The sequence below is a fragment of the Schistocerca piceifrons genome, chromosome 3 (genome assembly GCF_021461385.2).
Source record: "Schistocerca piceifrons isolate TAMUIC-IGC-003096 chromosome 3, iqSchPice1.1, whole genome shotgun sequence".
In the NCBI taxonomy this organism is placed as follows: Eukaryota; Metazoa; Arthropoda; class Insecta; order Orthoptera; family Acrididae; genus Schistocerca; species Schistocerca piceifrons.
In genome coordinates, this window is record NC_060140.1 from 620,302,100 (window position 1) to 620,316,239 (window position 14,140).

At 43.6% G+C, this 14,140-nt stretch overlaps 1 protein-coding gene across 1 annotated transcript in view; it reads right to left on the reverse strand.

Moving 5' to 3' along the window:
* The window catches only part of LOC124789561 (juvenile hormone esterase-like), a 131,239-nt gene extending 119,922 nt beyond the window's left edge, over nucleotides 1-11,317 (reverse strand). The window contains exons 1-2 of the mRNA XM_047256964.1: nucleotides 10,910-11,317; nucleotides 5,916-6,059 (exon numbers count right to left, since the gene is read on the reverse strand). Of these exons, the coding sequence (XP_047112920.1) occupies nucleotides 5,916-6,059; nucleotides 10,910-11,140 (375 nt within the window). The 5' untranslated portion in view covers nucleotides 11,141-11,317. The remainder of the gene's footprint in view (nucleotides 1-5,915; nucleotides 6,060-10,909) is intronic.
* Nucleotides 11,318-14,140: the final 2,823 nt, after the last annotated feature.

Consider the following 14,140-nt stretch of genomic DNA (forward strand, 5'->3'; position numbering starts at 1 on the left):
AAAACTACAATGAACGAAACTTGTCTAGCTTGAATCGAGAAACCAGATGGCGCTATGGTTGGTCCGCTAAATGGCGCTGCCATAGGTCAAACGGATATCAACTGCGTTTTTTTAAAATAGGAACCCCCATTTTTTTATTACGTACTCGTGCTGTACGTAAAGAAATATGAATGTTTTAGTTGGACCACTTTTTTCGCTTTGTGATAGATGGCGCTGTAATAGTCACAAACGCGTAAGTACGTGGTATCACGTAACATTCCGCCAGTGCGGAAGGTATTTCCTTCGTGATTTTTTTTTTTTTTTTTTGTTTGATACGGCCCGCCACGAATTCCTTTCCTGTGCTAACCTCTTCATCTCAGAGTAGCACTTGCAACCTACGTCCTCAATTATTTGCTTGACATATTCCAATCTCTGTCTTCCTCTACAGTTTTTGCCTTCTACGGCTCCCTCTAGTATCATGGAAGTCATTCCCTCATGTCTTAGCAGATGTCCTATCATCCTGTCCCTTCTCCTTGTCAGTGTTTTCCACATATTCCTTTCCTCTCCGATTCTGCGTAAAACCTCCTCATTCCTTACCTTATCAGTCCACCTAATTTTCAACATTTGTCTATAGCACCACACCTCAAATGCTTCGAATCTCTTCCGTTCCGGTTTTCCCACAGTCCATGTTTCACTACCATACAATGCTGTACTCCAGACGTACACCTCAGAAATTTCTTCCTCAAATTAAGGCCGGTATTTGATATTAGTAGACTTCTCTTGGCCAGAAATGCCTTTTTTGCCATAGCGAGTCTGCTTTTGATGTCCTCCTTGCTCCGTCCGTCATTGGTTATTTTACTGCCTAGGTAGCAGAATTCCTTAACTTCATTGACTTCGTGACCATCAATCCTGATGTTAAGTTTCTCGCTGTTCTCATTTCTACTACTTCTCATTACCTTCGTCTTTCTCTGATTTACTCTCAAACCATACTGTGTACTCATTAGACTGTTCATTCCGTTCAGCAGATCATTTAATTCTTCTTCACTTTCACTCAGGATAGCAACGTCATCAGCGAATCGTATCATTGATATCCTTTCACCTTGTATTTTAATTCCACTCCTAAACTTTTCTTTTATTTCCATCATTGCTTCCTCGATGTACAGATTGAAGAGCAGGGGCGATAGGTTACAGCCTTGTCTTACACCCTTCTTAATACGAGCACTTCGTTCTTGATCTTCCACTCTTATTATTCCCTCTTGGTTGTTGTACATATTGTATATGACCCGTCTCTCCCTATAGCTTACACCTACTTTTTTCAGAATCTCGAACAGCTTGCACCATTTTATATTGTCGAACGCTTTTTCCAGGTCGACAAATCCTATGAAAGTGTCTTGATTTTTCTCTAGCCTTGCTTCCATTATTAGCCGTAACGTCAGAATTGCCTCTCTCGTCCCTTTACTTTTCCTAAAGCCAAACTGATCGTCACCTAGCGCATTCTCAATTTTCTTTTCCATTCTTCTGTATATTATTTTTGTAAGCAGCTTCGATGCATGAGCTGTTAAGCTGATTGTGCGATAATTCTCGCACCTGTCAGCTCTTGCCGTCTTCGGAATTGTGTGGATGATGCTTTTCCGAAAGTCAGATGGTATATCGCCAGACTCATATATTCTACACACCAACGTGAATAGTCGTTTTGTTGCCACTTCCCCCAATGATTGTAGAAATTCTGATGGAATGTTATCTATCCCTTCTGCCTTATTTGACCGTAAGTCCTACAAAGCTCTTTTAAATTCCGATTCTAATACTGGATCCCCTATCTCTTCTAAATCGACTCCTGTTTCTTCTTCTATCACATCAGACAAATCTTCACCCTCATAGAGGCTTTCAATGCATTCTTTCCACCTATCTGCTCTCTCCTCTGCATTTAACAGTGGAATTCCCGTTGCACTCTTAATGTTACCACCGTTACCCATGGTTTCTTCGCAGCTACCTTCTTTGTACCTATGTTTTCCTTCCCAACTTCTGTGATGGCCCTTTTTAGAAATGTCCATTCCTCTTCAACTGTACTGCCTACTGCGCTATTCCTTATTGCTGTATCTATAGCGTTAGAGAACTTCAAACGTATTTCGTCATTCCTTAGTACTTCCGTATCCCACTTCTTTGCGTATTGATTCTTCCTGACTAATGTCTTGAACCTCAGCCTACTCTTCATCACTACTATATTGTGATCTGAGTCTATATCTGCTCCTGGGTACGCCTTACAATCCAGTATCTGATTTCGGAATCTCTGTCTGACCATGATGTAATCTAATTGAAATCTTCCCGTATCTCCCGGCCTTTTCCAAGTATACCTCCTCCTCTTGTGATTCTTGTTCAGGGTATTCGCTATTACAAGCTGAAACTTGTTACAGGGCTCAATTAGTCTTTCTCCTCTTTCATTCCTTGTCCCAAACCCATATTCTCCTGTAACCTTTTCTTCTACTCCTTCCCCTACAACTGCATTCCAGTCGCCCATGACTATTAAATTTTCGTCCCCCTTTACATACTGCATGTCCCTTTCAATATCCTCATACACTTTCTCTATCTGTTCATCTTCAGCTTGCGACGTCGGCATGTATACCTGAACTATCGTTGGCGGAGTTGGTCTGCTTTCGATTCTGATTAGAACAACCCGGTCACTGAACTGTTCACAGTAACACACCCTCTGCCCTACCTTCCTATTCATAACGAATCCTACACCTTTTATACCATTTTCTGCTGCTGTTGATATTACCCGATACTCATCTGACCAGAAATCCTTGTCTTCCTTCCACTTCACTTCACTGACCCCTACTATATCTAGATTGAGCCTTTGCATTTCCCTTTTCAGATTTTTTAGTTTCCCGACCACGTTCAAGCTTCTGACATTCCACGCCCCGACTCGTAGAACGTTATCCTTTCGTTGATTATTCGATCTTTTTCTCATGGTAACTTCTCCCTTCGCAGTCCCCTCCCGGAGATCCGAATGGGGGACTATTCCGGAATCTTTTGCCAATGGAAAGATCATCGTGAAATTTCTTCAATTACAGGCCACATGTCCTGTGGATACACGTTACGTGTCTTTAATGCAGTGGTTTCCATTACCTTCTGTATGCCCATGTCGTTGATCATTGCTGATTCTTCCGCCTTTAGGGGCAATTTCCCACCCCTAGGACAAGAGAGTGCCCTGAACCTCTATCCACTCCTCCGCCCTCTTTGACAAGGCCGTTGGCAGAATGAGGCTGACTTCTTATGCCGGAAGTCTTCGGCCACCAATGCTGATTATTTATCAAAATTTAGGCAGTGGTGGGGATCGAACCCGGGACCGAAGACGTTTTGATTATGAATCAAAGACGCTACCCCTAGACCACGGGTACGTTCCCGTGTAAAAATGGACCGTTTACCGATTGCGGGCAGCGCGGGATTAGCCGAGCGGTCTTGGGCGCTGCAGTCATGGACGGTGCGGCTGGTCCCGGCGGGGGGTCGAGTCCTCCCTCGGGCATGGGTGTGGGTGTTTGTCCTAAGGATAATTTAGGTTAAGTTGTGTGTAAGCTTAGGGACTGATGACCTTAGCATTTAAGTCCCGTAAGATTTCACACACATTTGAACATTTTTGAACCAATTGCGGAAAAGTTCGATATCGTGTTGATGTATGGCTATTTTGATCAAAATGCCCAACGGGCGTGTGCTATGTATGCTGCTCGGTATCCTGGACGACATAATCAAAGTGTCCGGACCGTTCGCCGGATAGTTACGTTATTTAAGGAAACAGGAAGTGTTCAGCCACATGGGAAACGCCAACCATGACCTGCAACAAATGATGATGCCCAAGTAGGTGTTTTAGCTGCTGTCGCGGCTAATCCGCACATCAGTAGCAAACAAATTGCGCGAGAATAGGGAATCTCAAAAACGTCCGTGTTGAGAATGCTACATCCACATCGATTGCACCCGTACCATATTTCTATGCACCAGGAATTGCATGGCGACGACTTTGAACGTCGTGTACAGTTCTGCCACTGGCCACAAGAGAAATTACCGGACGATGACAGATTTTTTGCACTCGTTCTATTTAGCGACGAAGCGTCATTCACCAACAGCGGTAACGTAAACCGGCACAATATGCACTATTGGGCAGCGGAAAACCCACGGTGCTGCGACAAGTTGAACATCAGCGACCTTGGCGGGTTAATGTATGGTGCGGCGTTGGGGGAGGAAGGATAATTGGCCCCCATTTTATCGACGGCAATCTAAATGGTGCAATGTATGCTGATTTCCTACGAAATGTTCAACCGATGTTACTACAAGATGTTTCACTGCATGACAAAATGGCGATGTACTTCCAACATGATGGATGTCCGGCACATAGCTCGCGTGCGGTTGAAGCGGTATTGAATAGCATATTTCATGATAAATGGATTGGTGATCGAAGCACCATACCGTGTATTGCACGTTCACCGGACCTGACGTCCCCGGATTTCTTTCTGTGGGGAAAGTTGAAGGATATTTGCTATCGTGATCCACCGACATGTGTCAGCGCATTGTCAATACATGTGCGAACATTACGGAAGGCGAACTACTCGCTGTTGAGAGGAATGTCGTTACACGTATTGCCAAATGCATTGAGGTTGACGGACATCATTTTGAGCATTTATTGCATTCACGTGGTATTTACAGGTAATCACGCTGTAACAGCATGCGTTCTCAGAAATGATAAGTTCACGAAGGTACTTGTATCACATTGGAACAACCGAAATAAAATGTTCAAACGTACCTACGTTCTGTATTTTAATTTAAAAAACCTACCTGTTACGAACTGTTCGTCTAAAATTGTGAGCCATATGTTTGTGACTATTACAGCGCCATCTACCACAAACCGAAAAAAGTGGTCCAACTAAAACATTCATATTTCTTTACGTACTACATGAATATGTAATAAAAATGGGGGTTCCTATTTAAAAAACGCAGTTGATATCCGTTTGACCTGGCAGCGCCATGTAGCGGGCCAACCATAGCGCCTTCTGGTTTCCCCCTTCAAGCTAGACAAGTTTCGTTCTTTGTAGTTTTTTCGTTTGACGTTTATTTCGTGAGATATTTGGCCCGGTCACGATCAGTGGACCACCCTGTATAATGAAAGGCCAAGGGATATTCACAAATACCACAATAATTTTAACAGAAAAGAATAACTTTTTAATTAGATAAAATATGGGCGTCAATTTAGCTTCAGAACGATCAGTTACTTTTAGCAGAGAACGATGGCGCCAGGCAGACATGATCATACAATCGGTATCACGTGGTGGATAGTGGTGCCCTGTATACAGTTCTATAAGTTCGGGGCCTCTCAAGTCGCAATTGCCGTTTTCCCTCAGAAAATGTCTCCCGCACTCGAAGATGAAACATCAGGCAATAGTTTTACACTTTGGCCTCAGTTTCTCAGGCCGGAAGTTTTAACTGAAGCAGAGATTGGCCGTGAAAGCCTACAGTGTACGAATATCGTTACTACTTCAAGCAATCTTCAAGACATTCGGACCATTATACGTGTTTTGATTAACTTTGACTTCTGCTTTTAACATGAAGCTAAACTAGTAGTCGATATTAACACTTTATAAAATTATAAACAGCCGACCAGTTGCAATGGATAAAGAAATTCTTTACCTAGGTTTCGACAAATATATATTTATCGAAACCTAGGTAAAGAATTTCTTTATCCATTGCAACTGGTCGGCTGTTTATAATTTTATTACGTGAAACCGTTGCTGTTGTGGAGCTATGTTTAAAATATTAACAGTTTAATTATTTCAGATGTTAACGTCATTATTAAAAAAGTTAGTGTTAAATCGTTGCACTAGCCCAAACCTTCATATAGCAGCGTAACGTAAACTCTGTTCATTACAAAGAGTAAGGTGCAAAGTGACAGTTACCTCTGGTGTAAAGACGTTCAAGTACAGGCAGTCCTCAGTTCCAATCGGAGGCTGAGATTTCTCGAAGATAGAGTTCTGTGTGCAAGTTGGTCCAGGTACCGTGGCATCGCGGACGTGCTCCCATGGAACTGGAGGTTGAGGACTCTGCAACATTAAGTATACTTCTTCGTGTGAGACCTTTAGTATCAGCATGAAATTTGAAATATCTATAAACGACAGAAAAATACTTCTAAGGTCATGGTGGTGACAGTGGAAAATTTTGGCAAACCTGACACAGTGAACTGAAATGAAAACTTGTTAATAGAGCTCGTCTGCTGCCTATTCAAATGTGTATTTTCTTGGTCAGCGATATTATAAGTACATCTTCATCTACAAGACTTCAGTTAGCTACCAATGAATCTCCATTGTGACATCAACATGCCAGAAAAAAAAATGGCTCTGAGCACTATGGGACTTAACATCTATGGTCACCAGTCCCCTAGAACTTAGAACTACTTAAACCTAACTAACCTAAGGACATCACACAACACCCAGTCATCACGAGGCAGAGAAAATCCCTGACCCCGCCGGGAATCGAACCCAGGAACCCGGGCGTGGGAAGCGAGAACGCTACCGCAAACATGCCAGAACCATGTGTCTGTGAACTGTTCTGATTTACACGACAAAATTTAAATTCCAACATTAGCCACGATCAGACATGGGAATAAATTCAGTAGCGACAAGTCAAAATTTGTACCGGACTGGAACTCGAATCCGAATGTCCCGCTTTACTCGAGCTGTCCCCTTAACTGCTTCACCTATCCGAGCACACTTCTACTCGAACCGAAATTCCCAATTTGTTGCACATTACATGCATAGCTCCCCCTGTCCATTATCCTCATTGGTCGAAGCCTCACGCTGAATTCCACAAAGGATGGATAGTGAGTGAATCTGTAATGAATGATCATTAATTATCGTCGAAAAGAACCGTTTCTTTTTGATCTTGAAGGCCTTGTACCTGACGAGATTGAAATTTCGACAGCCACAAATGGGCATTGAAATAATTTCACTAACGACAAGGGAAAATATTTGTCGGTCTGGAACTCGAAACCGGATTTTTCGCTATATGCATGCATTGCCTTAAAAACTTATCCTATCTGAGCTCGTTTCCTGTCGATACCAAATTCCCGACTCATCGCATATTACGTACTTAGCTTTCCCTGTCCACTACGCTCACAGCTCACAGCCAGGCACACACTGGTTCCCACGAGAGGTTGGACAAAGATTGCATCTGGACTGACATGTCCGAAAGAACAGACATCACATATATAATGTACGCTCCTTGAGGGCAATTACTGATCATTCATTGCAGATGCACTCTTTGTCCAATACCTCGCGCAATTCGGCATGACGCTGCGTACTATGAGAGGATACTGTTTATGCAGTGTGCAACAAGTTGGGAATCAGTTGGCCGGGAAGCTTGCTCAGATAGACGAGGCGATTAAGGCGAGTGCTCACGGTAAGCGAAAAAATTTCTGCGACATTTGCCAGTGTGAAGAAAAAGCACACCATTTATGTTAAAAACAATTTTTAACGCAACTAGTGTGGCTATTTCTTCACATTGGCATTCTTCAAGTACCGTTCCTGAAAATGATGAATAAAAATTTAAATGTCGATACAGGTCTTTGCGGTGCGTGGAGACATGTGAGGGGAATTGCTGACGTAATCGGTGAATCGGCGCTACGAACAGAAACTGCAATGTACAGCTCCACCACGCAATTTCACACTGCAGCTGGCATTGGCAGAAATGAAAAAATCGGAAAGTCGACATTCAGTATCCGAACAAATCCTATATGTATCGAAACTGTACGTCGGTTCCATCGGACACCTTTTATTGTACCACTTACATACAGATAACATTGTTACCAAAGTAGTTATCGCCAAGCGTGAGAATGAATCGTTTTCCTTTCAATTCTTACTCTAAGAGGCATAGACAGGCTGCTGGCTTGTTGATGTGCAGAATGCCTAATAATAAATCAATACTTAATATACAGCTCTAAAACCGGCAATATATTTACAATGTGCAGCCGATATTCTTGTGGGCAGATACGCGGAAAATTTTTCGGTCGATATATAGAGATACTTTTTCGATATGCCGAGAACCGATAACACTTTTGAAGTATCGATATACAGGAAGAGGAGGAGGATGAGTCGTCGATATTGAGGTCATCAGAGACGGAGCAAAACTTCGGAGTAGGGAAGGACGGGGAAGGAAATCGACCATGCCCTTTCAGATGGACCATACCGACATTTTTCTGAAGCGCTTGAGGGAAATCATGGGAAACCTAAATCAGGATGACCGGATGCTAGTTTGAACCGTCGTCCTCCCGAATGCGAGCCCAGTGTGCTAACCACTGCGCCACCTCGCTCGGTCGACAAATCGGACACCCGATACTGCTAAATATATCTATAGCCCTAGTGTACAGTATAGCATGAGGGATATAAGGCTATATTTATGAGCGTTTTGTGGCTATACATTCTGCTGCCACCTCCCTCGCAGCAGCAACGGGTCTAACCAAACTAGGCATCAACTCAAACAGAATTCCAACAACAGAAATGGGTGGGCCGTTCCACGCTGCTTCACATTTATGCCAGAGTTTTACAATCCTAATGGCAGGCGAGTGGGACGTGGCATTCTCTCGGCACCTCCTCACAATAAGAGGCAAAGTCCTTTCTCCTTGGCGCCTCCAGTCACAGATACGCACATCGACTGAGAAGACGAGGAGGCACCACTCGTGAGTGCACTGCTGCTGTTGACCGAATCACTGTCGGCACGCCTCTCTCTATTCCTGTGTCGAGGCTCTTACGATGGCGGTTGACGTGTGCCAGGTCATATACATTAGGTCCCTATAACGGGCTACAATGTTCATCATTGATTGGTCCTCAGTGGCGTAGTGCCGGTACAGTTCGAGCACACACGGTAAAAGGCGCCTTGGATGCCCCTGTTAGATTACTCCGTGGTGGGTAGATTAGAGCGGGCCAGGCGTAGCTCTTGCATCATGTAGTGAGTAGAGGAGGGGGTGCACGTATGTTCAAAGTCCTCCCCGATACGAACTTTGAAACAGACAGATGTATGACATGCTATAGTCGTGATCTGTGCTTCGATTTCATTGAGTGCGGAGATGTTTTGAATATTTGGAAATTTGTGGTAAGGCCTTATGGGACCAAACTGCTGAGGTCATCGGTTCCTAAGCCTGCACACTACTTCAGCTAACGTAAACTAACTTACGCTATGGACAACACACACAGCCATGGGGTGGACTCGAACTTCCGGCGAGGAGAGTCACACGGACAGTGACAAAGCGCCTGAGACCGCGCGGCTACCCCGCGCGGCTGTTTTGAATAGAAAGTTTAGAAAAATGGCTCTGAGCACTATGGGACTTAACATCTATGGTCATCAGTCCCCTAGAACTTAGAACTACTTAAACCTTACTAACCTAGGGATAGCACACAACACCCAGCCATCACGAGGCAGAGAAAATCCCTGACCCCGCCGGGAATCGAACCCGGGAACCCGGGCGTGGGAAGCGAGAACGCTACCGCACGACCACGAGATGGGGGCAGAAAGTTTAGATTCAGAGAATTCTTTTCGTGGGGCTATAAAATTCAAAATAATATATATACATATATATATATATATATATATATATATATATATACATATATATATATATATATATATATATATAATGAATTTTGAACACTATAAAAGGTCGAGTGGGATTAGCCGAGCAGTCTAGGGTGCTGCAGTCATGGACTGTGGGGCCGGTCCCGGCGGAGGTTCGAGTCCTCCCTCAGGCATGGTTGTGTGTGTTTGTCCTTAGGATAACTTAGGATAAGTAGTGTATAAGCTTGGGGACTGATGACCTTAGCAGTTAAGACCCATAAGATATTCCACAACACACTATTACGGTAAATACATTGTTTGTTCTCCATCAAAATCTTTCATTTCCTAACTATGCCTATCAGTAGTTAGTGCCTTCAGTAGTTAGAATCTTTTATTTAGCTGCCAGTATTGGCACACGCTGTATTGCAGTAGTTCGAGTAACGAAGATTTTTGTGAGGTAAGTGATTCATGAAAGGTATAGGTTATACTTAGTTAGGGTCATTCTTTTGTAGGTACTATTGAAACTCAGATGGCGTTGCGCTAAAAAAATTGTTGTGTGTCAGTTTACTGTTGATCAGAATAAGTAAAGAGAGAAATGTCTGAGTACGTTCAGTTTTGCTCAGCTGTTTGAAAATCAAATAACGTAATGGGTTTACGAGCACTGTCATTCTTAATTTTTCTAAGGGGATGTTTCAAGGCAACCGAAGATGCTCCACAGACAAAAGGAAGCAAAACGCGTATGGTACAAAAGCACAAACCCTTCATTTAGTTGTACTAGACGAACTTCATCCCAAGAACAAATTGTTTACAGATTAACATATGTTAAACAGTTCAGACCAAAAGGAAACAGAGGCTTTTGAAACGTGACGCTACAGAAGAATTCCGATGATAATTAATGTGTAAGAGCTGAGTTCCACAGAAGAGAAATTTTTGTGGCACATCTTAACAAAAGGAAAGGGTAGTATAGTCAGGCACATCCTGAGGCGTCGACAAATTATCGATTTGGCAGTAGAGAGAAGTTTTGGTGAGAAAAATTCTAGAGAGAGACCTACGCATAAATACAGTAGAAAGGTTAAAGTGATGTAGTGTCGAGTAGCTGTTCAGAGATTAACATTCTTGCTCAGGGTAGCATAGCACAGACAGTTGCATCAAAGCAGTTGTTGGAGTTAAGCTCAAACAACTACAGGTTTCTATTTCCTTAGACCCTTAAATATAATCTCAAGAATAGAGAGCAAATAACTTTTGAGTATCCCTACACCTAGAAGACGGTATTACGTGGAAAGTAGTGCCTAATAATGGGACGTAGTTCGGGATGTGAACGGAACAACCAATTATACAGTACACTTACCCTGAACCGAAGCGGTCCAACCGGCGGCTTGGCAAAGGGTATGTTGTAGAAGGCCAGGAAGTGGCGACCCTGGTAGGACTGCTTGGCGGTGCCACGCACGGCTCCGTGGCGAGTCCGCACCACTCGCTTGGCGGCTTCCGCGTCGGTGCCGGTCGCAGCCGCCAGCAGCAGCAGCAGCAGCAGCGCAGCGGCTACAGCCGCAGCCGACGATGGCGACTGCAGTCGAATCATGGCTGTTGTGGCCCGTAGATAGCGGCGCAGTTGCTTTTACGGCTGTGCTGTTTCGCTGATTAAAAGCCTCGCAAGGTGATCGACGACTCACGTGCAACCGTATCTACAAGGCTATAGATCAGGCCTTAACAACTGGCCGGTTATGAGCGCGAGTACTCGCGTCTGCTCAGGCACGTGATTCGCGAGCAGCTGCAAGGTCGCGGAGTAGCGTGGGAGGGGAGGGAGGGGAAATGCGCGCGCTCGTTTGAATAGGGCCCGCATCTCGTGGTCGTGCGGTAGCGTTCTCGCTTCCCACGCCCGTGTTCCCGGGTTCGATTCCCGGCGGGGTCAGGGATTTTCTCTGCCTCGTGATGGCTGGGTGTTGTGTGCTGTCCTTAGGTTAGTTAGGTTTAAGTAGTTCTAAGTTCTAGGGGACTTATGACCACAGCAGTTGAGTCCCATAGTGCTCAGAGCCATTTTTTTTTAATTGGGCCGCTGCGTGCCTATTGAATTCGCACCAACTGTGTAACGATTAAAGTACTACGATCAGCTGTAACAGTCACTACGCTGGTTAAGAATCATGTCAAGTCTCCGTTGTGTAACCCCAACCATGCTTTCGCAGCTCAACCCCCATTGGGAGGAACTGTATCTGTGTACAGAAAAAGATGGTGTTGCAAAATGTTTAGTTTGTCACAAAACGCTGAATTCTTTTAGGAAATTTAATTTGCAGCGACATTATATGTCGTACCACGTGAAAGACTACGGAAGTGGAAAATGTGATGGACCAGATCGTGCACAGGAAGTTATTAAACTTAAATGGAAGCTATCCGAAGAAGATCTGGACGACAAAGAAAAATCAACTGAGGCAGCTCTCAGTTACAAAATTGCTTTGCTTTTAGCAAAATCCCTGCGCCCCTTCACTGATGGCGATTTAATAAAAGAATGTTTGGTAGTTGCAGCGGAACATTTGTGTCCATTTCAAGTTGAATAGTTTCAGATTGTGACATTATCTAACATGACCATTATGCGTCGCATACAGGACATGGCAGATGACGTCCAGAGCCAACTTGGAAATATCTGTAAAGATTTTATGGCGTATTCTCTAGCTCTGGACGAAGGTGTTGATATCACTGGAACAGTGCAGCTTGCCATATTTATTAGAGGTGTTAATAGAGATCTTCAGGTGAGGGAGGAGCTCCTCGATGTATTAGCCATGAAGAACACTACAACCGGAGGTGATATTTTAATTAGTGTTGAAGAAAGTGTTGAAAATATACGATTGTCGTGAAATTCTTTAGTTTCAGTGTCTACAGTCGGTGCACCAGCGATGACAGGGAAAAAATCTGGTTTCGTTGCGCTGTTGAAGGAGAAAATGCAAAAACTGACCGTGCCGAATGAAATAAGGGGCGTTCACTGTGTGATCCACCAGGAAAACTTATGTGCGAAGAGTATCACTCTAAAAAATGTGATGTGTGTTGTTGTTCGTACAACCAATTATATAAAGAAGCATGGGCTACAACAGGCAATTTAAAAGCTTTCTTCAGTATGTAGAAAGCCAGTATGGCAGCCTGCCTTATTACAGCGATGTCCGCTGGCATAGTCGTGGCGAATTATTAAATCGATTTTTTTGCCTACTACATGAGATAAAAACGTTCATGGAAATGAATAACATGTGTGTTCCTGAATTGAAAGAGCCTTCATGGAAATGTGATCTCGCATTCTTAGCAGATTTAACTAGCCATCTGAATGCTTTGAACATTTCACCACACGGTAAAGATCTGCTAGTTACTCATTTCATAGATCGAATACGAGCTTTTAAAATGAAATTGACACTTTGGGTGAGTCAGCTGTAAACAGGAAATCTAGCTCATTTTCCTAAATTATCATCCATGCAAGATGTTCCCAAAGACTGTAAACGCTATTCACATAGTTTAGTTGCCCTTAAGGAAGAATTTGATCAACGCTTTCAAGATCTGACAGCACTAGACAGTGATTTTGATCTGTTCTCCTCTCCATATTCAGCGAATATTGAAGAGATTCGTCCTGAGCTGCAACTAGAAATTATTGATCTGCAGTGTGACAGAGAATACAGAGACAAATTTCAGAACAAGAAAAACATTTTGGAATTCTACAGACACTTCCCGCAGGATAGATTTCCTCGTTTGCACAAAGAGGCGGCTACAATAATATCAAAGTTCGGTTCCACGTATGTTTGCGAACAACTGTTCTCTGCAATGAAATTTAACAAGACGCGCCTGAGAAACGCATTGTCTGATCGAAATTTATACTGCACGATGCGCCTACAATGCACAAGAACAATTACTCGGAACATAGACGCAGTTGTAAAGGGCAAAAAGTACAAGATAACCGAGAATCCCACACTTCAGTGACACCTTTTATTGTGTAACAGTTCACAAATTAATACGAATGTAGAGGCATACACTAAGCTAATAAAATTATGTGGCACGTGTACATTCTCCTTTACTTGTTTCATTTGTCGCAGTAATAATTCGTGAGTTATATCCCTGCAGGTGGGCGCGGATTTACATTGACTGGCGGCAGCTGTTGTGTGCCCCACGTGACTCTCCCCACTCTCCGCTCTGGTCCGGTAGTGGGGGTAGCGTGCTCACGCTGCTCCGTGCTCGCGCCTTGCTGCTCACAGCTTGCTCCGCGACCACGTATGTTGTGAAGCCCTGCTATAGATAATGTCACATTACCGTTCCACACAGTCTTCTGCAGAAAACGTACCTGCTGGGCGCACGTGTTGGCAATCCTGTAATAGATAGACGCTAGTTTTAAAACAGGACTGAAAACATCAATGGCGTTCCTAGACTTAACAACTGCCTACGATAGTGTCTGATGATATGGACTTACCTGAAACTGAAGACAGTGATTCCATGCTTTCAACATACATCACTCCTAAAGACATGTTCAGTAACCGCAATTTTAAAGCGACTAATGGAATTGTCACTAGTAAGTCATTTAAGATATCAAATGGATCGCCCCAAGATTCGGTTCTAT